We start from the raw sequence: 26,465 nt of genomic DNA on the forward strand, positions 1-26,465 counted from the left end.
GCTACATTCCACAGAGACTGTGGTAGTTATCTTTTTAGAATGTAATATGCCAACCATCTTCGATAGTTTTTTGACGTTTAGTCCCTTTCTGTGCATTCTCATTGAACAAAAGGGCATGGTATGTTTTGATTCATTGTCAGCACTTATCTCAACATGTTTATGGTGGTTGGGTACAAATGCAGAGGTAGGTCAGATTTCCAGCTTATATAAATCAGTGTGATTACACTGCAGCCAATGAAGCCACACCAGTTTGCAACAGCTGAAGAGCAAAAGTAGGATTTTTGAGAATTCCGTGAAATGTCCTTGGATAGCTGAGCATCAGTCCTTCTTTCTCAATTAGATGTGAAATTGATGCTTATGGAAGAATATCTGAACTCCCTCAATATATTTGAGGTGTTGTACTAATTTTTAAATGAGGTATAAATGGTATGCTGGACAGCCACAAATCAGAAATTGAGGATGATTCCACCTGGTAAATTCTCTGAAATTTTTCATTTTATTTCATTGTAGCAAATATGAAAATTTCTCCTTGTCACACGTTTCTCTGTTGTATTGGGTTAGCTTGTCTAGCAACTTGGACTGAAAAGTTGGTGGTTTTTCTACAAGACACATAATCAGTATCATTTAAGTAAGAACACTTTCCTGCATAGGAGCTTATAGTCAAATATGATTTTTCATGTTTCACCGGCCATTTTAAATAAATGTCCACATTGAGCTTTTCATTTTTTTTCTCTGTTTGCTTACCTTTCAGTCTCTTTAGAGGGGATATCCAGGGTGAAGCATTCCAGTGATTTCTTTGAACTGTTCATTTTGTGCTGCATCAGAGTCTTTGTGGTTATTGTAAAAATAAAAGGTGGCCATGGCTTAAATTTTTTTATTTAGTGCCAGTCTTTCAAGATGTTTTCTAGCATCATCACTGCTTGATCTTTTTGTAATTTTAAGTGCTGATGACAAACAGATACTGCTCTGGATTGAAATGGATGTTAAAAAGAGATGATCATTGAAGCTATTTTTTGTAACCAGACTAGGATAGAAAATATCTGAATCTGCAGTACAGGTTGAACCTCTCTAGTCTGGAACTCTCTGGTCCAGCAACATCTATGGTCTGGCACGTGATTTTAGGTATCTGGATGTACACTTATAGAACATTAGACCTGTAAGGACCCTCGAGATGTCATCAAGTCCAGTTCCCTGCCCTAGAAGCTTGAAAGGCCTGCTCAAGGATTGAGGTCACAACGGAGTTTACAAGGCCAGTGCTCTAACCACTGAACTATCCTTCCATCATGGGTGGGGCTGAGTTTCCCATGGTCGCATAAAGTTTGTTTACTGCCACCAGCCCTGGCTCTCGGTGTTCTGTGCTATTATTTATCTCTAAATCCTGTATTTTTTTACTCTCAAATGTTTTCTGAGAGCCCAGTAAGACATGGAAGTGTTGGCAATGCTACTAGAAAATATTGACCTCCCGTGGCTCAGCAAATTCTGACTAGCAGCTTGACGCATGTTGAATCAGATAAACCCGTTAACTGGTGTTTCATCTTCAGCAAATGCTGATTACCTTTTTGCAGTATTGATCAGTAGCATGTGGAATAAGCTGTAACTTCCACATAAATTGTGAAGACTGAAAAATGTGTGGTCTGCTTAATACAGAATGATGATATAAGATGCTCTGCCCTCCTGACAGATATTTTTAGAAATCCAGGCCATACCCATTTCTCCAATCTGCTGTCCATTCCTGCTTCCTTTTAGGGTCCTACATAGCTCCCAAACTTTATCATTTCCTTACTGACATAAGAATCTTGATCACTTTCATTTGACCTTTTTAAAGAATTAAAGATAGAAATTAGAGACTCATGGGCCATGTGCTTATCTGTGCTGAAGTCACACTGGGTGTAGATAAAGAGAGAGTGCATGAAGCAACTGGTGGCCAACACCAAACTCAGCATAACATGAAGAAGCCTGAGGATTCCAGTAAGTTCAGAAGTACTACTGCACTGGCTGAGAATATCCTTGATGTATACTAACATTTTAAAATGTATTGCAAGGGCTCTCTAACTGTTAAATAACCATGTGCGTCTTGTCCCACAGCCACGCTGAAATGCTCTCAGGACAAATTTCACAAGAAAGCACTTGAAGCTTTGGAGAGGTGAGAGAGACCCTGACTGCCTGCTATTTGCTTTTGTTTTTTGTGTGAATCCAAAATGGGTGTTTGTTTCTTTTATATGCTCTATCCAAGGCTTCAACATCTCATTTTTAAAAGTTGTACATCAGAACAGGCATATTGGGTCAGACCTGTGGTCCATGTAGCCTGGGGGTCAGCAATCAAAATAGCAAGAATTCGGTAAAAAAACCTCAATTCGAGAGCTGCAATGCACGTGAATAGGTGAGGGTCCTTAATAAATAACATCAAAGCATACTTTTGTAATTCCTATTTTGAGAGCCATGCATGCACAATTTGTAATGTGATACATGTTTACTGCAGGACGTTTGCAAACTTTGTACGTATTCTATTTTCTCACACTTTACATGTGTGTTTATACCTCAATCTTCCTGACTTTCACTTCTGAACCTACTTTAATCGTGCCGATTTTACTTCATGTTTAATTTCACTTTTCTTTCTTAAAATGCATGTTGCCCTTCACAGCAGGAATGCAACAAACTTCCTTTTCCTTTTCCTTTTGAAAATAAAGGCTTTATTAGCAACATGACCGAAACACAGATACAATAAAGGTGGAGTTAGCTAATGTTTCAAGCTCACGTATCGTTTGCTCTTTAGATATGAGTTGTTCTTTGTTGGGCTTTTAGATGTTCGCTGTTTATTGAAAATAATCAGGAGGGAATTTTTTTTAACTTTGCAGTTATAACTTTGAGAGCCACAAAGAAGTCATTAAAGAGCTGCAGTTAACAGACCCATGATCTAGCCCGATATTCTGTCCTACAGTGTTTGGTGCCGGGTAGTCACACACAATAAACAATTACTGAGTCCCCAGTGGTCCAGTCCCAGCTTCTGGTAGTCAGGCAGTTAGGGACACAGCATATGAGGTGGTGCCTCCGACCATCCTGATTAACAGCCATTGATGTGCCTATCCTTCATGAACTTATCTAATTCTTTTTTTGAACCCATTTATGCTTTTAGCTTTTACAACATCCCTGGCAATGAATTCAACAGGTTGACTGTGCATTGGATGAGGAAGTACTTCCTATTCTTTGTTTTAAACCTGCTGCCTATTTAATTTTAGGAATGACCCCTGATTCTTGTGTTATGTGAAAGGGTAAAGAACATTTCCCAGTTCACTTTTTCCACAGCATTCATTTCACAGACTTCTTTGATATTTGTGCTTATTCGTCTCTTTTCTAAGCAGTGTAGTCCCAGTCCCTTTAATTTCTCCTCATTCATATGAAGCTGTTCTGTTCCCCTGATCATTTGTTACCCTTCCCTGTACATACTTAAATTTTAATAACCTTTTTTGAGATGGAAAAACCAGAACTGCACACAGTATTTTGTGTGTGGTCATATCATGTATTTATATAGTGTCATTATGCTCATTATCTATCTCTTTCCTAATGGTTCCTAACATTGCGATAGCTTTTTTTTCCCACTGTCATTGCACGTTGAGCAGATGTTTTCACAGAACTAACCACAATGGTTCCAAGATTTCTTTCTTGAGTAGCAACTGCTAATTTAGACTGTCAGTTTATGCATATGGAAAGATTGTTTTCCAAGCTGCATTACTTTGCACTTATTAACATTGTCGTCTTCTTTCATTCTGTCATTTTCCATTTTGTCACCTTGTAGGAGTCCTGGGACGCCCAGCCCTTGGCCTAGGGCGGGGCGGCAACCAAAAAAAGGGTTATAACACTGGCCCAACCCTCAGTTCGGGGTGGGGCAGCAATTCACCGGTAGTACAATACAGGCCCAGCCCTCAGTCTAGGGCGGGGCAGCAGTTCACAGTTGTAACACAATCCCGGCCCAGCCGTCGGTCTAGGGCGGGGCAGCAGTTCACAATAGTAACACAGTACAGGCCCAGCCCTCAGTTTGGGGCGGGGCAGCAGCACAAGGGTTTGAGCTCAGGCCAAGCACGGGCTGGCCCTGTCAAGGAGGGGATAGGGGGTCGCAGGCCCTCCCACTCCACTGTGACCCGGCCCGGGGCCCTGGGGGTTGCTCACACACGACCACGGCAGTGGGGATCCGGGCCGCAACACACTGCCATGGGTTCGGGAGCGTCGTTCCCCGGGCCACTTCCTACCTCTGCCTCCCCCGGGGGAAGGTCCCAGTCCATCTGGTCAGGGGGTCCCGCGGGGTCGGTCTCCTCCAAATCGTCCACCTTCGGGGGCTCTGGCCAGTCGCTCATGTCGATGTCATTGGGATAGTCTGGCGGCGGTAGCACGGTGGGCTCGAGGCGATCCTGGGCCTGAGGGCTGCAGGGGTCCGCCGGGACTCTGGGGCAGGTCGCTCCAGGGGCCTCGCGGTTGCTCACCCTCGCCGGTCTGGCCGCGTCCGGGGCTTCCTCCAAGGCGGGGGGTCTCCGCCGGCGTGAGGGTCCTGGCAGGTCTGGGAAGTCCGGGTAGTCCCCCTGGGGCATCTGGATCTGTGGTTGTTCGGGGCTGCTGGGGGCTTGCTCCTCCGGCCTGGCCGGGCAGCGACAGGCCCTCTGCCCTTGGCGCCAGGGAGCTCGTGCAGGCGCCTCCTCCCTGCCCAGAGGCCAAGGCTTTAATGGGTCCTGAGCCCTGCCCTTGGCCCTTCTAGCCCTGGGCCCCGCCCTCTGAGGGGCGGGCCACTGGTGTTCTGGCTCCGGGCCTGCCCACGAGGGCCTCTGCGCAGCCTCCTCTGCCTCTGAGTCAGCAGGAGGTCATACTGACTCACTACACACCTGTTTGTGCAACTCTTTGCAGTCAGATTAGGACTTAAGTGTCTTGAGTAATTTTGTATCATCTGCAGATTTTGCCGCCATAGTGTTTATTCCCATTTCCAAATCATTATGAATACATTAAACAGCATATACTCTGGAACAGATCCTTGGGACACCCCATGATTTACCTCTCTTTGACATAAAAGTCGACCACTTATTTCTACCCTTTGTTTCCTGTCTTTTAGTGCATTGCTGATCCTTGAGAGGACCTTTCCTCTTATCCCATGACTACTTACTTTGCTTATGAGCCTTTAACGAGGGACCTTGTCAAAGACTTTCTGAATGTCCAGGTACACTCTGTCAGCTGGATCACCCTTGTCCATGTGCTTAACACCCTGAAAGAACACTAATAGATTGATTAGGCACAATATCCCTTACAAAAGATGTGTTGACTCTTCCCCAGCATATCACGTTCATCTGTGTTTGTTAATTCTATTGTCTTCTATCCAATTTGCCTGATACTGAAGTTAGGTTTATGGAACTGTAATTGCCATGATCTCTTCTGGAGCTTTTTTTACCTTAGCTATTCTCCTGGTACAAAGGTATCTTTAAGTGTTAGAGTACATATCATAGAATTGTAGAAGATTATGGTTGGAAGAGACCTCAGGAGATCATCTAGCCCACCCCTTTGCTTAAAACAGGACTAACCCCAGCTAAATCATTCCAGACAGCGTTTTTGCAAGCCTGCCCTTAAAAACCTCCTAAGGATGGAGATTCTGTCACCTCTGTTGGTAGCCCTTTCCAGCACTTCATCATTTTCCCAGTAAAATAGTTTCTCCTAATATCCAACCTGGACCTTCCCCAATGCAACTTGAGACCATTGCTCCTTGTTCTGTCATCTGTCACCACTCAGAACAGCTTGGCTAAATCCTCTTTGAAGCTCCCTTTCAGGTAGTGGAAGACAACTGTCAAATCACACCTCATTCTTTTCTTCTGCAGACTAAATAAGTCCAGTTCCCTCACCCTCTCCTCCTAATGCAGGTGCCCCAGCGTCCTAAGCACTTTTGTTGCCCTCCACAGAACTGTCTCCAATTTATCCACATCCTTTCTGTCATGGGTAGCCCAAAACCAGACATATGACTCCAAATGTGGCCTCACCAGTGCTGAAAAAAGAAGAAGAATCATTTCATAGAATCACTGAATCCAAGGGCTGGAAGAGACCTCAGGAAGTCATCAAGTCCAACCCCATGCTCAAAGCAGGACCAACCGTAACTAAATCATCCCAGCCAGGACTTTGTCAAGCCATGACTTAAAAAGCTGTAGGGATGGAGATTCCACTATCTCTCTTGGTAATGCATTCCAATGCTTCACCACCCTCCTGGTGAAATAGTTTTTCCTAATATCCAACCTACGTCTCCCCCACCAAAACTTGAGACCATTGTTCCGTGTTCTGCCAGCCATCAAACTGAGAACAGTCTCTCTCAATCCTCTTTAGAACCACAATCTCCGCCTCATAGGAAGTCGAAGGCTGCCATCAAATCGCCTCTCACTCTTCTCTTTTGCCAACTAAATAAGGCAAATCCCTTAGCCTTTCCGCATAGGTCATGTTCATCCTCCTAATCGTTTTGGTTGCCCTCCTCTGGGTCCTCTCCAATACGTCCACATCTTTCTTTGCTGGGGAGCCCAGAACTGGACACAATACTCCAGATGTGGTCTCACCTGTGCTCCTAAAGCAAATAAAGACTTCTCTAGATCTGCTGGAAATATTCCTCCTAATGCACCCTAATATGCCATTAGCCTTCTTTGATACAAGGGCACAGTATTGACTCATATCATCCACTATAATCCCCAGGTCCTTTTCTTTTGCATTGCTGCTTAGCCAGTCAGTCCCCAGCCTGTAACAGTGCTTGGGATTGTTCCATCCTAAGTGCGGAACTCTGCACTTGTTCTTGTTGAACCTCATCAGATTTCTTTTAGCCCAATCCTCCAATTTCTTTGAGTCACTCTGGACCTTATCCCTATGCTCCAGCATATCTACCTCTCCCACAGCTTAGTGAAACCAGGAGACCTGCTGAGGGGCAATCCATTTTATCACTGAGATCATTAATGAAATGTTGAACAAAAGAGGTCCTAAGATTGACCTTTGGGGTACTCCAGTTAATACCAGCTGCCAACTGGACAAGGAGTCATTGATCACAAATCATTTAGCTCAGTGATTTAGCCAGCTCTCTATCCATCTTATAGACCATTTATCCAATTCATGTTTCTTTAACTTACTAGCCAGAACAATGCAAGAAACCATATTAAAAGTCTTGCTAAAGTCAAGGTGTATAGCACCCTCTGCTTTCTCCATATCCACATAGCCAATTAGTTCATCATTGCCCTTTTACTAGGCTTATTTTCACAGTAGAAATGCACTTTCATTAATAGGAGAAGGGTCTGACCTTTTGTGGCGGTTGCTGAGGCGGAAGCTCACTGGCAGCCCCAGTCCCAGGACCCAGGCTGGGGACCAGGGAGTCCTGGTAGCCCTGGAGCTGGAAGCCAGTTGGGACACAGAGTATCACTGGCAGCTCTGGGGCTGGAGGGAACCCTGGCAGCCTTGGGGCTGCGATCTGGCTGGGGCACGGAGCTCCACCAGCAGCTCCAGCCCTGGGGACCAGACCAGGGGAACTCCAGCAGCTCTGTTGGCATCCCTGGGGCCGGGGGAACTCTGGGGTTGGGATCTAGCAGGGACACAGAGCTCCATCAGCAGCCCTGGGACCTGGAGCTGGCAGCTTCACCCACAGGGACCTGGCCGGGGTGGGATGGTGGATGGGCAGACACACGCCTCTCCTTTCATAATAGTAAAGATGTATCCAAACTCCTAGTATCTCTATGAAAGTGCTATTTGCAGGTAATTGCTCTGCTGTCTTGCTTTTTACTGTATTTATTTTTGTCCTTTGACATTTTCCACTGACTGCATCTTATTTTCCCTGAATCTTAATTCTACGTAGGAAACAGATAAGGCTATGTTTAGCCAAACAGCAGATACTCATAGTTCAACCAAAAAGAGCGTTACAAAAATCAGCCAGTTTAGTATCCTGTTTCTTAATCCTAGAACTGGAAGGGACCTCAAGGGGTCATCAAGTCCAGTCTTCTACTCTCACAGCAGGACCAGGTACTATCTACCAACCACTAACTACCAGGCACAACCTGTTTATCGGTTCTAAAGTACACACAGACTCTTTCAGCCCATAATCCAGGATCCTCTACGATGAGGTAACTGGCTCTGTGGATATGAGGAAGGTGATGGAGGTAATATACTTAGACTTTAGCAAAGCTTTTGATGTGGTCTCCCACAATATTCTTACCAGCAAGTTAAAAGAAATCTGGATTGGATAAATGAACTGTAAGGTGGATAGAAAGCTGGCTAGATTGTCAGGCTCAATGGGTATCACTGGCAGCCAAAGGCTCAATGTCTAGTCAGAAATAAATATCAAGCAGAGTGCCCCAAGAGTCAGTTTTAGGGCCCTTTTTATTCAACATCTTTATTGATGACCTTAATGAGGGAATGGATTGCACCCTCTGCAAGCTTGTGGATGACACTACACTGCGGAAGAGGCTGATACACTGGAGGGTAAGGATAGGATCCAGGGAGACCTAAACACGTTGGAAGAAATTTGCTAAGGTTCAGAAAGGACAACTGCAGAGTCCTGCACTTAAACAGAGAAATCCCAAGCACTTCTACAGGCTGGGAACCAACTGACTAAGCAGCAGTTCTTCAGAAAAGGACCTGGCAATTATAATGGATGAGAAACTGGATATGCGTCAACAGTGTGTCCTTGTAACCAAGAATGTTAATGGCATACTGGAGTGCATTAATAGGAGCAGTGCCAGGCAATCTAGGGACATGATTATTACCCTTTATTTGGCGCTAGTGAAGCTGCATCTGGGTATTGCATCCGATTCTGGGCCCCTGCCTCCCCCCACCCCATTACAGCAAGGGTGCGAACAACTTGGAGAGAGTACAGTGGAGAGCAGCAAAAATTATTAGGGGGCTGGAGCACGTGACCTATGAGGAGAAGTTGAGGGATTTGGGCTTATTTAGTCTACAGAAGAGAGGGGGGATTTGTTAGCAGCCTTCAACTACCTGAAGAGAGTTGCAGAGCAGATGGAGAGAGGCTGTTTTCAGTGGTGCCAGATGACAGAACACAGAGAAATGGTCTCAAGTTTTGGTGGGGGAGGTCTAAGTTGGATATTAGGAAAAACTATTTCACTAGAGGTACCTCTACACTGGGACGCCATGTCAAGATAGCTTATTTCGACATAGTGAAATTGAAATAAGAGGGGAGGAGTGAAGACAGACGTAAGTTTGGGGCCTGACCCGTAGCCCATGACCCCCACCCCTCCGCTGCTGGGTCCCCATCCCCTGTCCCCAAGGATGATGATGGGTGTGGTGTCTCCCCCCCGTGGGTGACCCCCTTCAGGGGTTCTGCTCCCCCTACTCCCAGGGATGGGGTGTGGCACTGTCCTGGGGGGCAGGTGCTGATGGGCTCTGGGGGCCATGCCACTGCCGTCCTCGGAGCTGTGGTCTGGCTGGGCCATGGTGGGCCGGGGTCAGCTGGGTGTGTTGGGGTGGGGGGCCTCTGGTCATGTCCATTGCCCCCCCCCCCGAACCTGGGGTGTGTGCCTGGGGTATATACCTGACAGTCCACTCCCACAGTCGGGGGACACCTGTTGGGCAGACGCCCTGCTGGAGCTGCGGGAGGGGAGGTTGATGAGGAGGCCCCCATTGCAGGAGCCGTCCTCCTCCACTGTCCCAGGGGTGGGCTCCTCTGGGGGCCGCTGGGGTGCAGGGCTGGCCTCCGGCCTGGACTCCAGCTCCGGGGCCTGCTGGGGCTCGTTGGCCGACGTGTCAAGGGTGACCAGAGGGGAGGAGGTGTACTGGGGGCCCAGGATCTCCCTGAGCTCCCTGTAAAAGGGGCAAGCAGCGGGGGCAGCCCCAGACCAGCTGGCCATGTCCCAGCCCCGGGCGTAATCCTGCAGCAGCTCCTTGACTTCACTCGTGACACGGTCAGGAGAATGGACAGGGTGACCCTGGACAGCCAGGCCCTCGGCCAGCTGGGCCAACACGTCTGCGTTCTGCCACTTGCTCCCCATTGCCTGGAGCACCTTCTCCTTGCCCCAGAGCCCCAGCAGGTCCCGGAGCTCAGGGTCTGACCAGGATGGGCCCCGCCACCTCTTCGCCACCAGTTGGATGGCTGGGAGCCCTGGGTCCCCCTGGGGAGTGTGCCCTGGGGGCGCTCAGGGGACTGGCTGGCTGCCATGAACGCTGGGTGGGGGATTGGGGCGTCTGGAGGGTGTGCAGGCTATGCATGTGTCTGTGCTGCTGCCTTCACGCTCTCAGCTTCCTGCCACAGGAAAACCCAGGGGGCGTGGAGCTTTAAAGGCTGCTTCATGCGGCAACCATAGAGCCCCTCAGGGGCTGGACAGAGCGTCTCTCAACCCCTTAGCTGATTGCCACCATGGAGGATCCTGCTATTTCGACGTAGTGGGACGCGGATCATCTACACATACATAAGCAGGACGCGGATCGTCATACATATTTTCTGATGGGGATAGCGATTTCGACATCTCACCACCTTACGTCGATTTCAACTTCGAAATAGCGCACGGCACGTGTAGACGCGGCTTAAGAGAGTAGTGAAGCACTAGAATTGGTTTCGTAGGTGGTAGTAGAATCTCTTTCCACAGAAGTTTTTAAGGCCAGGCTTGCGAAAGCCCAACCTGAGATGATTTAATTGGGATTGGTCGTGCTTTCAGCAGGGGGTTGGACTTAATGACCTCCAGATATCTCTTCCAACCCTATGATTCTATGATTGTGGAGCCATCCTTATGTAAAGGTGTCTCAGTTGTAAGCCTAATTCCACCATTTTGATTTTTAATGCCCTTTAAGGGGACACTGAGCAACAAAATAGCTGCTTTCCTTTCTTTCCTAAGCTGTTGTCAGTCAGTGTTTAAGTACTTCCGTTGGAACTTCCCCTTTTTTTGGCCCTTCCATTCATTGTTAAAGGGACTATTACAATAACTACATAAAAAACAGGTAGTGCATCCTGCCCTGGTAGTCAGGATTAGGATTGAGTTTTGTTTTGGATAAAAAGAACCATTGTAGCTTTTATAAATTTCAACGTGATATGCACAGTGTCAAAACCTAATCCGATAATATCTTTCGTGCGGATCACATTAGCCAAACGTTCAGAGAAACATTCTAAACAAGCATAGATAAGAGGCAAGATAAATGGCATTCTTTGTGCAATTTAAACTAATTGATTTTAGAGCCCTTAATTAAAATCATCAGGGCATTAGATTTTTTCCTCACAAGCTGTGACTACAGTAAGGTAACTGATACTGAAACGATATGTGGTTTTTGTTTCCTCAGTAACTCTTAAATCTTTTTATTAGTGAATGAACAAGTTTTGCAGTTCACTGTTGCCATGCTTGGCAATCCTTTGTTTCTCCCAGAGACACACTTCAGTTCCACTTGTTTATAGTAGGACATCAGAGGTGCATAATTCTCTGTTTGTTGGCACACAGCCCAAAGGGTTAGAAAACACATTTGGTATGATCAGCCTTTCCTGTTGTGCAGAAGAAGTATTGTTGCAAAAGAGCATGAGGAAATACACAAGCTGCGTCAGCTGCAGTGGAGTTAGTACTGATTTTAGGAGTGTTATCAGAGTGACCCTTCAAAAATCCTGAAAGGAAACCCAAATGTTGTGATGGGGGAGCCTTATGAAACCCTTCTCAGTGCTCTTTACAAGCAGTTCTCCATTGTAAGTAAAGGGCAGTGAGACAGAGAAAACTTGTTTGAAATCTTGTGTCTGTCCCTAAAGAAAACAACTTGCATCATGCGTGGTTAGCTGTTGAGCCACGCAGGCTGAATCTTCTAAAGTCAAATTAGTTCAAGTTGTCATTTTATTTGGCCCGAGAATGAGCCGATCACTGATTATGTCACAGGAGAAGTGGTGCGATGTGGTGAGTAGCAAGCTGCGTGGGGAATCAGGAAACCTACTGTTCGCTATCTCTGCCACTGACCTGATTTGTGACCTTGGGCACGTCATTTCACTTGTGTGTCTCTTATTCTCCATCCTGTCTTAACATCAGTCATTGAATATTTAGCCTGTATTTAGCTTTCTGGGGTAGGGATAGTCTCTACATTTATATACTGCCTGGCCCAATGGGATTCTGATCTTGGAGCCTCTCAGGACTCCCAAAATGCAAGTAAGTTTAAAAATACGAGCAACGAATGCTTTTCATTCACAGTATTAACCTGTCTCTGTTTGTAGACCCCTCATTTAAGCATCCAGGAAGAGGACCTGCTTCTGTGTTCTAGAATCAGCAATAGGAAGCAGTCAGTGGTACTTCAGTTGGCCTGAATTCCTTAAAACAGTATTGCAATGTGTACAGGTCAGGAATTAAAAGCTGCACAGCCCTCTTCTCTGTCATAGTCAGAGACATGAATTGTAGCAGGGCCTTTAGCTATTGCACACTGTCAAAATGGTGTTCTGCAAGTGTGTGAAATTTAGTATCTGATTGGCTTGGCATTTTCACTGCTGTTCCTACTTGCTAGTTTCATGAACTTGGCAAGGTGCTCATGTAGTTCTCTAACTGGTTTCTGTCTGCTCTGCACTTGTGGGAGAGGTGTTCTTTTTGGAATAGGATTTTAGATATAACTAATTTGTGACTTGTTTCTGGCAGAGAAGATTATGAAAAGCACAATTGGGCGTTCACTTTCTTATTGCTCCTCTTTCCTTTTTATTTTTTTTTTCAACAGAGCACATCAGTTAGCTCCTGACGACCACCAAACCATCCTCTATGTCTCATTGCAGCTGGCTCTTATCAGACAGGTATGGGCAATTGCTGGAAATTTCACTACCGTCAGTCAGTGAGTCACTAGAAATTGGTGGCATGATTGAGCAGAATGAGACCAATCCCAGTCAGTCACCACCGTTTTTTCCTTATTGATCAAGATTGATGACAGGAAGTCCAAATAAGTTCATGTAAGTGTAAGCAGAAATTCCCCAGCTTGGTGATCATTACAGTCCTGTTGCCAGGTGTGATTGTTCAAAGGCTTTGTATTCCAAAATATGTAACCCAAAAATGTATACTTTGTCTATCCAGCTTTGTACACCAAAGGGTGCCCAGTGGCACCTAGGCAAGGAACATAACTTCTATGCATGGAAAGAGCAACGGTAAGATAGAGGTGTTTAAGGAACTTGAAAGTACTCTTCCCCCGTCATAGTCCCCTCCCATCCAAATGCTGTCTTGTTCCTGGTGAGGAACTTTATTGGACCAATTCTCAGGTTATCCATTTTAGGGACTTGCTTGTTCCATAATTCAGCATCTTTAGTTAAAATTTCTCTGGGCTCTGGAAACCTCTGGGCAATAGGAGTATTTGGCAGGTGTTAGCTCAAGAAAACCAGACCCTGTTGAAGAGAGAGCAGGTTTTATTTATTTTTGTTTGATTTTTGTTTTGTTTTTTGAAGCCAATATCTTTAGTTAAAGAAGTCCCTGTTTATTAAGAACACTTTTAGATAGTTTGAAAACGTGGTGAGGTTTGCTTCCTTGGCAAGCTTTCTGCTCACTGCAGTTTATTTTCCCTAGTCTATGCTGCAGAGTCAAACAGTCAGATACCTCTTACTTTCCCAAGCTAATTACATGAGGTGCTTGTTCATTGGTTTAAACTAATTATTCAAGTGTGCACACTCTTAATGTCACTTTCGTAATCCTTTTTTAATAAGAGCAGTGTGCTGCAAGGTTGAATACAATAGAAAGGATCATTACAACTGCTGATTTGACTTTGTCATCATCCAGTGTGTGCCTGACAATGCCTATTACTCAGGTATTTCGTTCAAACAGTATCCAGCTAACTTTTCCTTTGGTGATAGCATTTGGCTCAATGTGTAGGCAGTCTGATCTGTTTCTTTCCTTAATCTCTTTTGTGAGTAAAAATACTAAAAGAATACCTTTTAGATATTTTTCAATCACTACCCTTAAAAATAAAACTGAGCCTTTCTTCATAGTAATTTCCTCCTCCCCCTTACCTATTTTATTAACTTACAGGCTTTAAATGATTTCTCTTTCTCTTTCCCAGGGTCTAGTCTTTCTTAGTGTTGCTGTTCACCACTCATTTGTCATCTCCCTCTCTGTTTTTTTTCATTCAGTTTGTTATCCCCCACCCCCGACTTTCTTTATCTCTTCTCCCTCCTAAGTGTTTTCCTTTGATATTCTTCCACTTAACCCCAGTCACTAGAGAGGTGTGAACCCTATACTTCTTTTGTGTCGTTCTGGCCCTTGCTATAATGCTCCAGTTGCTCTCCATCTAGCAGAGTATAAATCTTTAAAGCATGCTTGGATCACACAGAGATACCTGAGACAGCCTTATTTTCAGACTGCTGTAAAATATCCTGCTGTTCTTCTGCCAGTTGAGTTAATAATAAACATTAGGTAATACATTTTTAATATCCTTAATTATTTAAAGTATCTAACATATTCTTTTCTGATTAACTGCAGGATAAATGATCTTTTTTCCTTTTTTTAACCGCTGGCAGATTGTATTAATTTCATTGGGTTATAACCAAGTGCTAAGAAATAGAGTCCAGTCCTGTGCAGTTGGGAAAATGCTGAGAAAAGTGAGGCCTGTTGTTTTTGTAGTCAGTTACCATTAGTAATAGTGCCTAGCTCTTATATAGCACTTCTCATCCATAGCTCTCAGACCCCTTTGCAAGGGAGGTCAGGAGCATTACCCCTTTTTTTATTGATTGGAGGATTGAGGCACAGAAAAAGAAATGACTTGCTCAACACCATCCAGCCAACCAAGTCTTCTTACCCCAATCCACTGTGCCACTCTACACTAAGATACCTTAAATGCAGTTGAAAAATACAAGTCTCGAGCTCCCATAGGTTGGTGAAAATGTTATGTTTGCTTTTTGTTTTAATGGAACTAGATGGTCAGCTTAGTCAGGAAAGTGCTAAGGAAGTGGAAGAACTTTCTCACCTGAGAAATCTCCATGAAATACTTTCTGCAATGCAAGGTTCTGCTATGTACTTAAAATCATGGGACAAGCATCTGGGAAGAGAGAAGGAAAACAGGAAACAAACAAACAAACTTAAACGTTCCTCCTGCACAGGAGCAAGAAATCCAAGTAGGGTGGGGTGACTATAAGTGGTCCCCAGGATAGGGGTGGAAAAGGACTGCGTACCTTCAGCTACCAAAGCATGTGGTGATGTTATTCTAGACACCCGCATTTCAGTGTATTGTTTTTCTAGAGCCCGATTTCAAGGCCCTTTAGTCAGCAGGAAGACCTCAGTTGACTTCAGTATGTTTTGGATCAGTCCCTGGGGCATATTTTGGAACATTTTTCAGTGAAAGTCATCTCAGTTGACAAATGCTGAGATGTGTTGAGTTGTTGAATGATGAGTTGTATATTATCCCCCATCCTTCTCCCCATCCCAAACTCTTGAAGCACTAGGCCAGAGTGGCCAGACTTACTGTCCCTCCAAGCAACATGTAACAATCTCCAGAAGTTCAAGAGCACACGTACTGTGAGCTGAAGTTTGGGTCTTCAGCCCCAAGCCTGAGCAGGTGCGTGCCCCAGGGCTGAAGATCTGAGGTGCTCCCCTCCCGCAGTGGGCAGGGGCCCCTACCCTATCAATTCACTGTAAGGCAGAGGTTCTGAGTGTGCCCCCCCACCCCCCATCCTGCCTCCCATCTAGTAGGTGGAGAATGAAGGGGAAGTGGGGAGAGGGGGTGTGCAAGCTGCACTTTAATGGTAAAAGAGGCAAATGTGTCTTGTGAGCCACAGTTTGGCAACCCCTGAGCTAAGCCAAGACCAGTATTTGCAGGCGTTGGTTACCCAGGCAGGTCTCTCTTTGAAATCAGCCAAGGAAATTGGCAAATAAGATTTCTAGCTCTTAACTTGAGGGTGCTGTCTGGGTTCCTCTGGTAATAGTTTGGATCAGCAAAAACAAGGTAGAGAGAACATTTTAAAATGTCACTTCGAAAAGTCAGCTTTAGAAGTCTTGCCATGCTTTTCACATTCTGTTTCCATGGAAATGCGACCCCCCTGAGGAGTCAGAATGCCTGTTAATTTTAGGTGCTCGTTCCCATGTTTTGTGTTGCATACCAAGAAGATCAATGCTGGATCTGCAGCAACCACCGACAGGGTATTCTGACCATTTAAAAACTTGCATTGAAGTTGTTTTGTTTGATTTGACCTTCCTTCCCATAAAAACAGGAGGGAGAAAGGCAGCCAGAGGGTTAGAGCACTTGCTGTTTGATTAACTTCATCTGCTGCCATTAAAGACCTGAAGTTTCAAAGGGTGATTTCCAAAGAGCATCTGCACACTTCAGGAGTGGCTGTACTTAAGCAAGTGAAAAGGGAGTACAGAATAGTAGGGGAAACATCTTTGAGCTATTTCCCCTACAGTCCTTTTTGTTTTATTTTTTTCCTTTTGAGCATTATTTCAGGGAGAAGATTGACTAAAAATTCCTGTGGTGTGTGCTGTAGTAGAGAAGAGACAGGGCTCAGTTTTAATCTGGAAACCAGCGTGCGTGCGTGCGTGCATGCGTGTGTGTGTGTGTATAACCAGGGCCGTGTGTGTTGTGTGTAAAAGCAGGGCCTGTGGGAGGGGGGTGTAGAGAAGAGAAACCAGGGCCAGGGGTGAGGGGGTTGGGGAGAGAGAAACCAGGGCCTGTGAGGGTACATGATTGCCCCGTGGGTTGTCTCCACCTCCACCCCCTGGAATTTCATAGCTATGTAGACAACACACGATTAGCTACCTCCTGCCATCAGTCCTGTGGCTGTCCAGCCCCTTGTAGGGCTTGCGGGCATCGTTCCCTGCCTGAAGGATACTCAGTCAATTTACCAAGTGTTCAAAACAAGCCCACCAAAGGGGCAGCACTGCTAGGATGCGCAGTCCCCATGCACAGTGAGGGTGGGTGGTGTCAGGGTGGGATGGTGCTTGCAGCTAGAACATTTCAGATGACGGACAGCTGTGAGTCATTTTTTATGGGAGAAAATGATACCCCCAAATTGTCTTCTTGTTTGGCACATTGGAGGCTCTTGATGTTTCACTGCCCCTCATTGAAGGGAAGCAACAAGGTCCGCCAGCTCTTTCCGACTTGCTCCTCCAACCCAGTCCCCTCTCTCCTCCCTGGGGCTCTTGGTTTGGATGAGGATTGCCCTGAGCTGCCTGGCAGTGAGCACCCTGGCACAACCTCACATCCTGATGCGGCCTTCGTCCCCTTGCTGCATGGTCATATGGTGAGTGGCAGTGCCCTGGTGGCTGGGGTCAGCATAGCTGACCAGGCTGCTAAAGGTCTGTTTGTTGGTGCATCAGGGCTGAAACAGGCTTCCTGTGTGCCCTGGCTCCTCATGACTCCTGGATGCAGAAAGAATGTCCAGCTCCTAGGCACAGGGAGAGTCACAGGGGTTCTGCGTGCTACTCCTGCCTTGAATGCTGGCTCTGCAGCTCCCCATGGCCAAGGACCGCTGCTGCTGGTGGGAGCTGTAGGGGCAGTTTCTGCAGGACAGGCAGCACACTGAACCCCCTGCTCTGAAGAGCCAGAGGGTTATGCTAGCCGCTTCAGGGAGCTACCTGAGGTAAGCACTGTACACCCAGAGCTTGCACCCGGAACCCCTTCGTGTCCCCCAGCCCCTGTCCCAGGTTAGAACTCCACACACACCCCAACCGCCAGCCCAAGCCTCTTCCCACACTCTGAACCCCTCAGTCTGGAGTCCCCTCCTGCACTCCAAACACTACCTCCCCCACCCCAGCACTCCAAACCCCTGCCTCAGCCTGACGAGAGTGGATGAGGGTGGGGAAGAGTGAGCAATAGAGGAAGAGGGGATAGGGCTTTTGGACGAGCGACAGAGCTGTTGGGAGAGGGCAAGGCAAGAGCATTTTGGTTTGGTGCGATTATAAATTTGGCAACCCTACCGAAGTCTCCTGCCATCACCCATGTTCTCCCAAGACTCTTAGACACAGACGGAACGTGTAGTTTGTCTCTGCTAGGTCTCAGACTGACCAAAACAGTCTGTGTTGTACCACACTGTCTCTGGTTTGGACTTCTGATAGCAATCATATCTCTATCCTGTGCACATATACCAGCTTCCTGTGCAGTAAGAGCTAAATATGGGCTCAGATCATAATAATTTGGATTCTCCCTTTGGTAAACACTGGAGCTGCGTCTACACAGCCCCTCTCTTTGTTTCAGGAAGAAAGGTGCTTTCTAAGGAACCTGTCCACATGGCTGCTTTGGCTTCTGGAAATGGCTCTTCGGGAAGCCAGATCATGTGGGAATATGCAAATGAGGTGTGAGATATTTAAATCCACACCTCATTTGCATTTCCAATCTCAGTCATTTGCATGCCCCTTCTGAAAGGGAGAGGCCATGCAGGCACAGATTGGGTGTTTGATATTTTGGTTCCAGATTATTTCTAATAGAAAATTTTGCTGGCCAATTAAATTTCTTCTTTCTGTAATCCCCATCCTACAATAGTAGCACGGCAAATCCAAAAAAAAAAAAAAAAAAAGGCCAAATATTAGTGTTCTTTTAATGGCCTAAAATTCATGGTATGGAAATTGGCAGTATGGGAGTTGGGAAGGTTTGTTATCTGAAGGGTCTGAAGTCATTGCATCTGAAATACTTTCCTCAAACCACTGTAAATACTGAAAGACAGGACTAATCCAACAGATGAGTGAAAAATAGGTTTAGACTGCATTCGCTGCAGCATCACGGAAGGTGTCCTATGTAGTGACAAAATTCCTCCTTAAAATTTGCTACTAATAACTGAGGGACAAGATTTCTATTCATAAAGAGACAATATAAAGATAGGATGTCAGACCATATAGCTTGGCTGTTGCATTTGTATTCATTATAGTAGCTGAGGTTTCCACCAAGTGAGGAATTCATTCTAATGAAGTTCCCCTGTTGTATGTGTCAGAACTTCACTTTGCCTAGCAGCTAACATCAGCGTTTTTCTTCTTAACTTTTGGAATCTTCAGCATATTTTACTTTTGACGTTCACCATCTTGCCTTGTTCATTTCTTTCCCCATATCCAAACCTTCCTATGACTCTCTCCCAACCTTTGTTGTCTGTTCCAACCTTTGCATTCCAATCTCCTCCAATGATCAACACATCTCTCTTTGGTATCTCCTCCAGCATCTTTGTCAATTGTTTATAGAATAGCTCGATCTCTTCCACCATACTGTCTGACTTGGGTACATACACCTGAATGACCGAGATGTTGAATGGTGTTGCTTCGAGTCTTGCTACCATAATTCTTGCACTCGCTGGTTGTGTCCGAACAATGCTACCCTAGCTTTTTTACTGAGAAAGAATCTGATTCCTGCCTCACGCTTTGTTTTGTTCCCTGATCAAATGACTTCACAATGGCACATCTCTCTTGATGCTGAGATGAAGAGAAGTTAGCAAGAATGGTGCAGGTGCTAAACGAGCAAGGAAGCAGTACAGACTGATTTTGAACATTGATAAAACAATGTAAAATAATGGTATTTGGAGGTAAGGAAATAGGAAGGAAGATCGATGTAGATGGGATCGAACTAGAGAAAGTAGAGAAGTTCACATATCAGGAACACAACATAACATGTTCTACACTGTAAGGAGGAAATAGCGACTAGAATAGCAAAAGCAAGAGCGAGTTCGAAGGTGATGGATAAGATATGAAAAAGCAAAGCAATTAGCTTTAGGAACAAAGTTGAGCATCTTGCAAACATGGGTATTCAGCAGCATGTTGTATGGATGTGAGACACGGGTGATAACGAAAGATTTGAAGAGAAGGATATTGGTATTCGGCATAATGGATGATTCAGATAGGAGAGGCAGACCCCACAGAGACTGGGTAGATGATATAGTAGATTGGTGCGGAACTAGTCTACAGAAACTAAGCCATTCCTCACTGGATGGGGAAAGATGGAAGGAAATAATGAGGGAGGCATCTGACACCAATGGGTGTTGAGCCCATGGTTGATGATGATGATGATGATGATGATGATTCTCCATTTACCTATCACTTTCCTTGTGCTAAATCAAAAGTGGCCTCGTGCAGTGATCATAAGACACAAAGTACATCAGAAAAGTACATGTTCACCCCATCCAAACAGACCCTGGTAGGGCCCCACGATTGAACATGTACAGATGGAGCTTGGCCGTGTTCTAGATATGGCTTTGGATCTCTTCACAGTGTAGCACCACAAAAGCCAAAGCAATTAGGGGAGAATTGAGTCATGCTTACGACTTCCATCTCTCCTGAGATCTTTCAATAGCAGCTGCATTTCACCTCCGATATACTGGGGAAAAAACACACCTTTTCTCATCCCTTTTTTCTTGCTTTCCTAGGCTGACAATCCATTAGTTTGGGTGGCAGCTAAATTTCTTTCAAAAGTCAGTTTTCCAACTACACTGCCAGGTTGGATGCCAAGATTTCTAATGGTATGAATATATAACAAGTTTCAGACCTTTGGGACAGCGACCAGACATATGGGGGGTAGTAAAATATTTCTTGTTTTTCAGATTTCTGATGCTATAGAAAACCTTCAGGAAGCACTGAAACTATGCAAAGATGATATGAATTCACTTCATCTACTGGCTCTCCTTTTCTCGGCCCAAAAGCACTACCATCATGCACTCGATGTCATCAACATGGCTTTAACGGAGTACCCAGAGAACTTTAGGTAAGTGATGTTGCTTGAATATATTGTCTAAAATATATCCAGCTGTGACATCATACCTATCTACCAGATCCCTCGTTCTTAGACATGGGCCTGATTTGCCACATTATTACTCTAGTTTTACACTATTTGACCTCCATTGCAATTGTACTGGTGTAAAACTGGACGTATTAGGCTCGAATTATCTTGCATACTGTCTCCAGAGCCTTTGTGCTAGGGTTAATTATGTAATGCGTAAACCCTGTGTTAGTTGGTTTGTGATGTATTTGTCTTTGTATAATTTTTCTTACATATACTTGGTTTTGTAATTTTCATATACTTTTTTTGCATACATGTGCTCATTCTATGAGACAGTCTAAAATTATGGCATTCCGAATAGTCAATATTTTCAAGAATTTCCTGGGTAAAGACCAACTAATTTTAGGCTGCGGATAATTCTTCAGATTTTTCACCCTTTCTTTGATATTTCTGTAGGACCTGATTTGTGGAAATAGTCTGGTTTGGGAGGAGAGAGGGTCATGTGTTGTAAGGTACAGCTGGAGCCAGGGGCAGGGGTGGGAAGTGGCTTGGCTGTCTAAGACCCAGGTTTGAAATAAGAGAGATTCCTTGGAGTCATGAGTTCAAATTGCACAGCCGTTGATTCAGCCTTTCTGCTTCGGAGGGAGACAGGTTGAGTTTCTTGCAGTTTGTCATGGCCTTTCAGATGAGGTCTTTTAAAAAATTGAGGTATTGTCATTTCAGATATCCTGCCATTTTTTGGTAGCGGGAGGGGTGGCTTAGTATCTTGCTCCATTTCAGAGACTGTCTGTATTTAATTGGGATTATTTTAAATAGCTTGGCTGCTTTAGAATCCTTGGAATCAATTGCTGCTCCTCCTAGCTGCTTATTTTCCATGTGGAGAACAGAGGCAAGATTTCTAATCCCAGTGCTTTAGCTTGAGGGGGAAGGCTGGGTGGCCCAGCCTTAGGCTCCTAAGCCTGTGGATGCGATTGGTGCTGGATGCTTTTATTGGTGGAGTGCTTTCTGTCATGGTGCAAAGTCATCTGTACACTGCCAGGGCCCTGAGTTAACCTGTGCAACCCACAAACTGGACAGTACAGCAAGAGAGAGAGGACATTGCCAAGGCACATGGGAGAGGAGCTGGTTCTACTCGTTCTCCAGGCAGTCTGCCTGCAGGGCTTTTGTGGAACAATATTGTTGAGAAACTCATGTGGCTCACTCCCTGAATCTTACATAATCACCTTTTGCATGAGCCTGGGAAATAACTCAGATTGATTCTGATTACATAATTCTTCTGCAAAGGTAATATTTTGAATCCAGGGTGTCTGTAAGCTGTTTAATTTTAAGTGCAGGATTACAACTGAATTTGCATTTTTGAAATCCAAAAGCCATAGGTGATATCCATTGAGCAGGTAGCAGTTTGGAATATGTGTTACTGTAAAATATGGTGCACTCTGCACAGTTAAACTGAGTGAGAAAAATGCATTTTATATATATAAAAATTCATGGGTTAAAATGAGTCTGTTTGGGAAATAAGAACAGCCATAACAAATTCCAGGTTTAGACCATGAATGAATGGCACATTTCATCATCAGGGACATGTGCACCTGACATGTTCTCAGCTGCAAATCCCTGCACTCTGTGTAGGGATGCAGGAGAGAAAGGAGCATGGGGAAGCAGTAGTGGAAAGACCTTTAACTTTCTGAGACCTCCTGAGTACTCCTATTGTGAAGTCTCTCATAGCAGTGAGGAGGCAAAGTGAAAAAAGAGCAAAAATCTTGGGTCAAAACTGAGCCGTACCACAAATAAAGCATCAGTTTATTACTTTTAATGGTGGTTTGTCCCCTTCCACTCAGCTAGGGGTCATCAACCCTTCCGAGGCGGAGGGGTGCAGTTTGACCTTTTGACCTCTATGTACGGTCCAGCTGCCAGTGATACTTTTTAAAGTCATTAATAGTCCTACGTACAACAGCTTCATTAGTAAATAAATCAAGATGCGGAGCTTTGCTCTTTAGGTGGTGGTTGGTAGCATTAGCTGGTCTTTTGTTGGTCCACAGGTGGTATGGCTTTGAACAAGCTCCTGGCTGCATGGGGGAGGAGGGGTGGAGCTCCTGCCTCACATGATGACGAAAATCAGCTCATGTGCTGCTCTTGGCATCCATGCAAGGGGTTACTGACCGCACACCAGGCTATCTTTCCTTCTTCATTAAAAATCATTCTGTGGTTCTTGGCAAAACTGTGCTGAAGTTCATTTAAAAAAAAAAAAAAGTCACCTGAGTTGGATGCCAGAGCGTGAGCAAGGTAGGTTTGCACAGGCCTCTGTGGCATAGGATCCCTAGTGGTTCCCCTGCTTGCTAGCCCCTGACGTTGGCCCAGGAAATCAGTCATTGTGGCACAGGTGGGCTGAGGAGTTTTTATGCCATGTTGGGGGGTAAGGCGCATCAGAAAGAAAAGGGTAGAAAACCTTTGATTTAAATCAATTTCCTAATGGATAGGTGTCAGTGTCACAGAAACAATCACTTCGACCACAAATGGCTCTCAAGTTGGCAGTCCTGGCTGAGCTTAAGAATAAAGGCCTTGAGCCTGAAATGTATTTTGCATGGGTAAAGGAGGGAAGAAAGAACTTGAAAGAAGTCTTAATTCACAGAGTCTGTTGGCACACTGCTACACTGAAAGTAAGGCCCTGCAGCAGGAAAGTTATAATTTCATCCGTGGCATGTACTTTTTTTAAATCAGTCCATCTAGATTGTGAGCCTGTAGGCCAGCTCTCCTGACAGAAAGTTAAATTTCAAGCTCTCAACAGCAGTAAGAGTGTCTGTCCTTTTCTTCAGGGTTTTCTTTACTTTACACAACAGTTCCGGGTCAACTCAACACAATCTACCTCGCTATGCAGTTCCTTCTAGAAATTCCAAATCTCAGCCCCAAATTCATTTAGGTACCTCTCCCCACACCTTCCACCTGGTCAGTGTGGAGAGCTCTGTCCAATGACTGCATCTCCCTTTCACTGTGCAGGCTCCCTTATACAATGCACTGGTTCTGGAAGCATTTGGTAGCACTGTCCTATTTCAAGGGAGTGGCTCACTGAGCTGTACATAGGCACCCCAACACTAGCAAGGGGGTGGAATGAGGCAGAAGCTTACCAGAGTTCTACGAAACTCTCCCCCCTAAACCAACACTCAATTGTGTGAAGAGTTCACTCAGCTGACAAATCTGTGGCAATGTTGTGTCTGACTCATTTACATTTTGTCCTCTGCAAAGTTCAGAACGCAGAAGAGAAGGTCGCATTTTTTCCTTCATGGATTCCAAGGCTAGAAGGGGCCGTTGTTATCTATACTGGCCTCCTGTGTAACACAGGCCATAGAACAGGAGTAACCTCATTGATTCTTCAGTGGGATTGTCTTGCCTGCTTAAAAGTGAGTATGTGCTTGAGTGGTTTGCTGGATCAGGCCAGGGTGCTAAGTACATCTGCACGTCCCTGTGACTGAGAGGGGTGGAAGGCAGCCATACAATATTGACCAAATTACATATTTTGAAAAACTAGAAAGTGAGGCCACATCCAATATTTCAGACAGCATGACAGCACCGTATGAAGGATTCTAAAGGGGAGAGTGTGTTTGAAGCTGAGCTTCCATTTTGTGAGTGACAGATTCAAGTCTTTGTTTCTGATTTACTAATATTGATTGAACACTGGTGCAGTGTTTCACACTAAGAGCTCCTAGTGGCAGTATGAATAATGTGCAAGTTTCCGTAAAAGTGCCACGCCTGGTAGAAATGTTTTAGTAATTCCATAGGGGCTTTTTATTAATCTATATCTTGTTGCATAATTTATACAACCAGACCATAAGTATGCTGCTGCAGACCATATCCTTTCTTCTCTTGGCGCAAGGTTACTTAGCAGTTTTCTTCCTTCATTTTAGCCACATGGATTGGGATTCTGGTTTATCTTCCTAGCCCTTACAAGTTCTCTCACAGATGTATGGTGACTTAGATGTCAGTGCTGCTATCTGTTTCAAAAGGCAGATCCACCACTCTGTCCTTCGAGGGTTGCCTGAAGATAGTGCCACTGCATTCATCTTCAGAGCTGCAAAAGTGCACAGTCGCTGGAAAAGAAAGTGAGCTGTACAGTTCTGCACCACTTGGAGAGTCTGGAGTATGATCACGCAGCATTGGAAGGTTGGAGACAATATTGGGTGCTTCACCTTTGTGCTCTTTTCTCTCTTTGCCCATGAATAAATTTAGAAGTACCTTTAGAAACAGGTGTAAACCTTAGTTTAAAGTGTACAGACATTGACTGACTGACTGACTGGACAGAGCTGTCGATCAACAGATCTCATTTCCTACAACGCTGTTGGTGAGCAACTAAGCCAATCCTCGACTGGCAAATCTGATTGCAGATGTCACATAAAAACTTGCCATGTGCAGACACTATAAACTTTTTTCAAGTCTTACTACACTTTTCTTCTGATGTCTTCAAAGCATCTGAGACCCTGTGCAATAGTTTGCTGCCAAAACACTCTGCCCTGACCTGTCATTTCCAGATCACTGAGATATGCTGCATAATGTTATCTTAGCCTTTAGGATATCTTTATAATGCTTATACTGGCCACCAATAGAATGTTTTCCACAGGCAAGCTGTCCAAAGACCATCTTCAGTATCCATGTGTCATCCAGCTTAATAACATTACCAGTCCAGTGAAACTGGTTGTTCGTAAGCATTGCTTCCATGCCCTGACACTACGCAGCTTAAGGACCAATGTCCTTGGAATTTCTTCATGCCAATTAAAATGGACAATCTTCCTGAGGCAGCTGTATGGAACTGACCAGGTTTCAAAAGATGGCCACAATATATGGTCCATGACTCCAAACCAATTCATACTGCAGGATATTTAGAACAACTGCCTAATAAAGCAATACCTTCATATGAAATTTAACACAATAGTCATTCCATAAGTGTTCAATCATTCTTCAGAAGGCAGCAGTGGTTTGGCTAGTCACACAGTTATCTTGTCATCAATGTTTATGTTGGAGGACACTATTCTTCCAAACTAGCAGAATTTGTCAACAGCCTTAAGGATAGTATTAGCAATAGTGAGCCCTGGAGTGCTGGTCTCTTTCCAGACAGATTGAGACATGATCTCTTTCTTCTTGAGGCTCCATAATGACTCCAAAATAATAAGTAGAAGTAGCAAAACACCTTGAGGTATTTGATTTTTTTAATGGGAAAATGCCAGATTCATATTATTGCTTGAAAAGTATGGTAAGAACAGCTGAAGTTCTGAATAGATACCTTTTCCTCCTCGTGCAAGTCAAATAAACTAACAAGTAGAAAAAATGATTAAGTGATGGTGTTAAGGCTGATTCCCACTCTGGCACTTCGAGTGCAGAAGGTGGGGGCCCACACAAACTTTAAAATACTTTGCCACTGAAGGCTTCTGCTTTGAGTGAGAAAGTGGGGGGAATCCTCCTCCTCAAGGTCACAGATTCCCTAACCTTGGGTGATATGCTGCCATCACCCACATGCAAAAACCCCTTTGAGAACCCAGAAAGACACACTTTGGATGTCTCCCTGTGGGGTTAACCCCTAGCTCTTGACCCTTCCTCCCCGCTGCCCAGACCCCGCTACATGAAAGCAACTGCAGTTTCTTAATAGCTGCTCTTTCAGTCTCAGAGGGGCATACAAAGCTTCCTGCCTTCTAGGACACAGGAGTCAGATCATAGTCTTAAAAAAGTGATTTTATTAACAAAACACAGCAGACATACTTGGTAAGTATACCTACTTGCTAGGTGTTACAGAACAACTGGAAAAAAGGTAGATTAAGGCACAGAGAATTGCTTCCTGGGGATTCAGATTAAAAGCTGTAGCGCACAGGAGGTTACATAAATCA

The 26,465-nt window shown here is 44.9% G+C and overlaps 1 protein-coding gene across 4 annotated transcripts in view; it reads left to right on the forward strand.

The window, feature by feature from the left end:
• The window catches only part of TTC7A (tetratricopeptide repeat domain 7A), a 172,675-nt gene that overhangs the window by 77,639 nt on the left and 68,571 nt on the right, over nucleotides 1-26,465 (forward strand). For all 4 annotated transcript variants that reach the window (XM_074989651.1, XM_074989652.1, XM_074989653.1 and 1 more), the window contains 3 exons: nucleotides 2,086-2,143; nucleotides 12,658-12,730; nucleotides 20,423-20,583. In XM_074989651.1, the coding sequence (XP_074845752.1) occupies nucleotides 2,086-2,143; nucleotides 12,658-12,730; nucleotides 20,423-20,583 (292 nt within the window). The remainder of the gene's footprint in view (nucleotides 1-2,085; nucleotides 2,144-12,657; nucleotides 12,731-20,422; nucleotides 20,584-26,465) is intronic.

This window comes from Carettochelys insculpta, chromosome 3, assembly GCF_033958435.1.
Source record: "Carettochelys insculpta isolate YL-2023 chromosome 3, ASM3395843v1, whole genome shotgun sequence".
Lineage (NCBI taxonomy): Eukaryota > Metazoa > Chordata > Testudines > Carettochelyidae > Carettochelys > Carettochelys insculpta.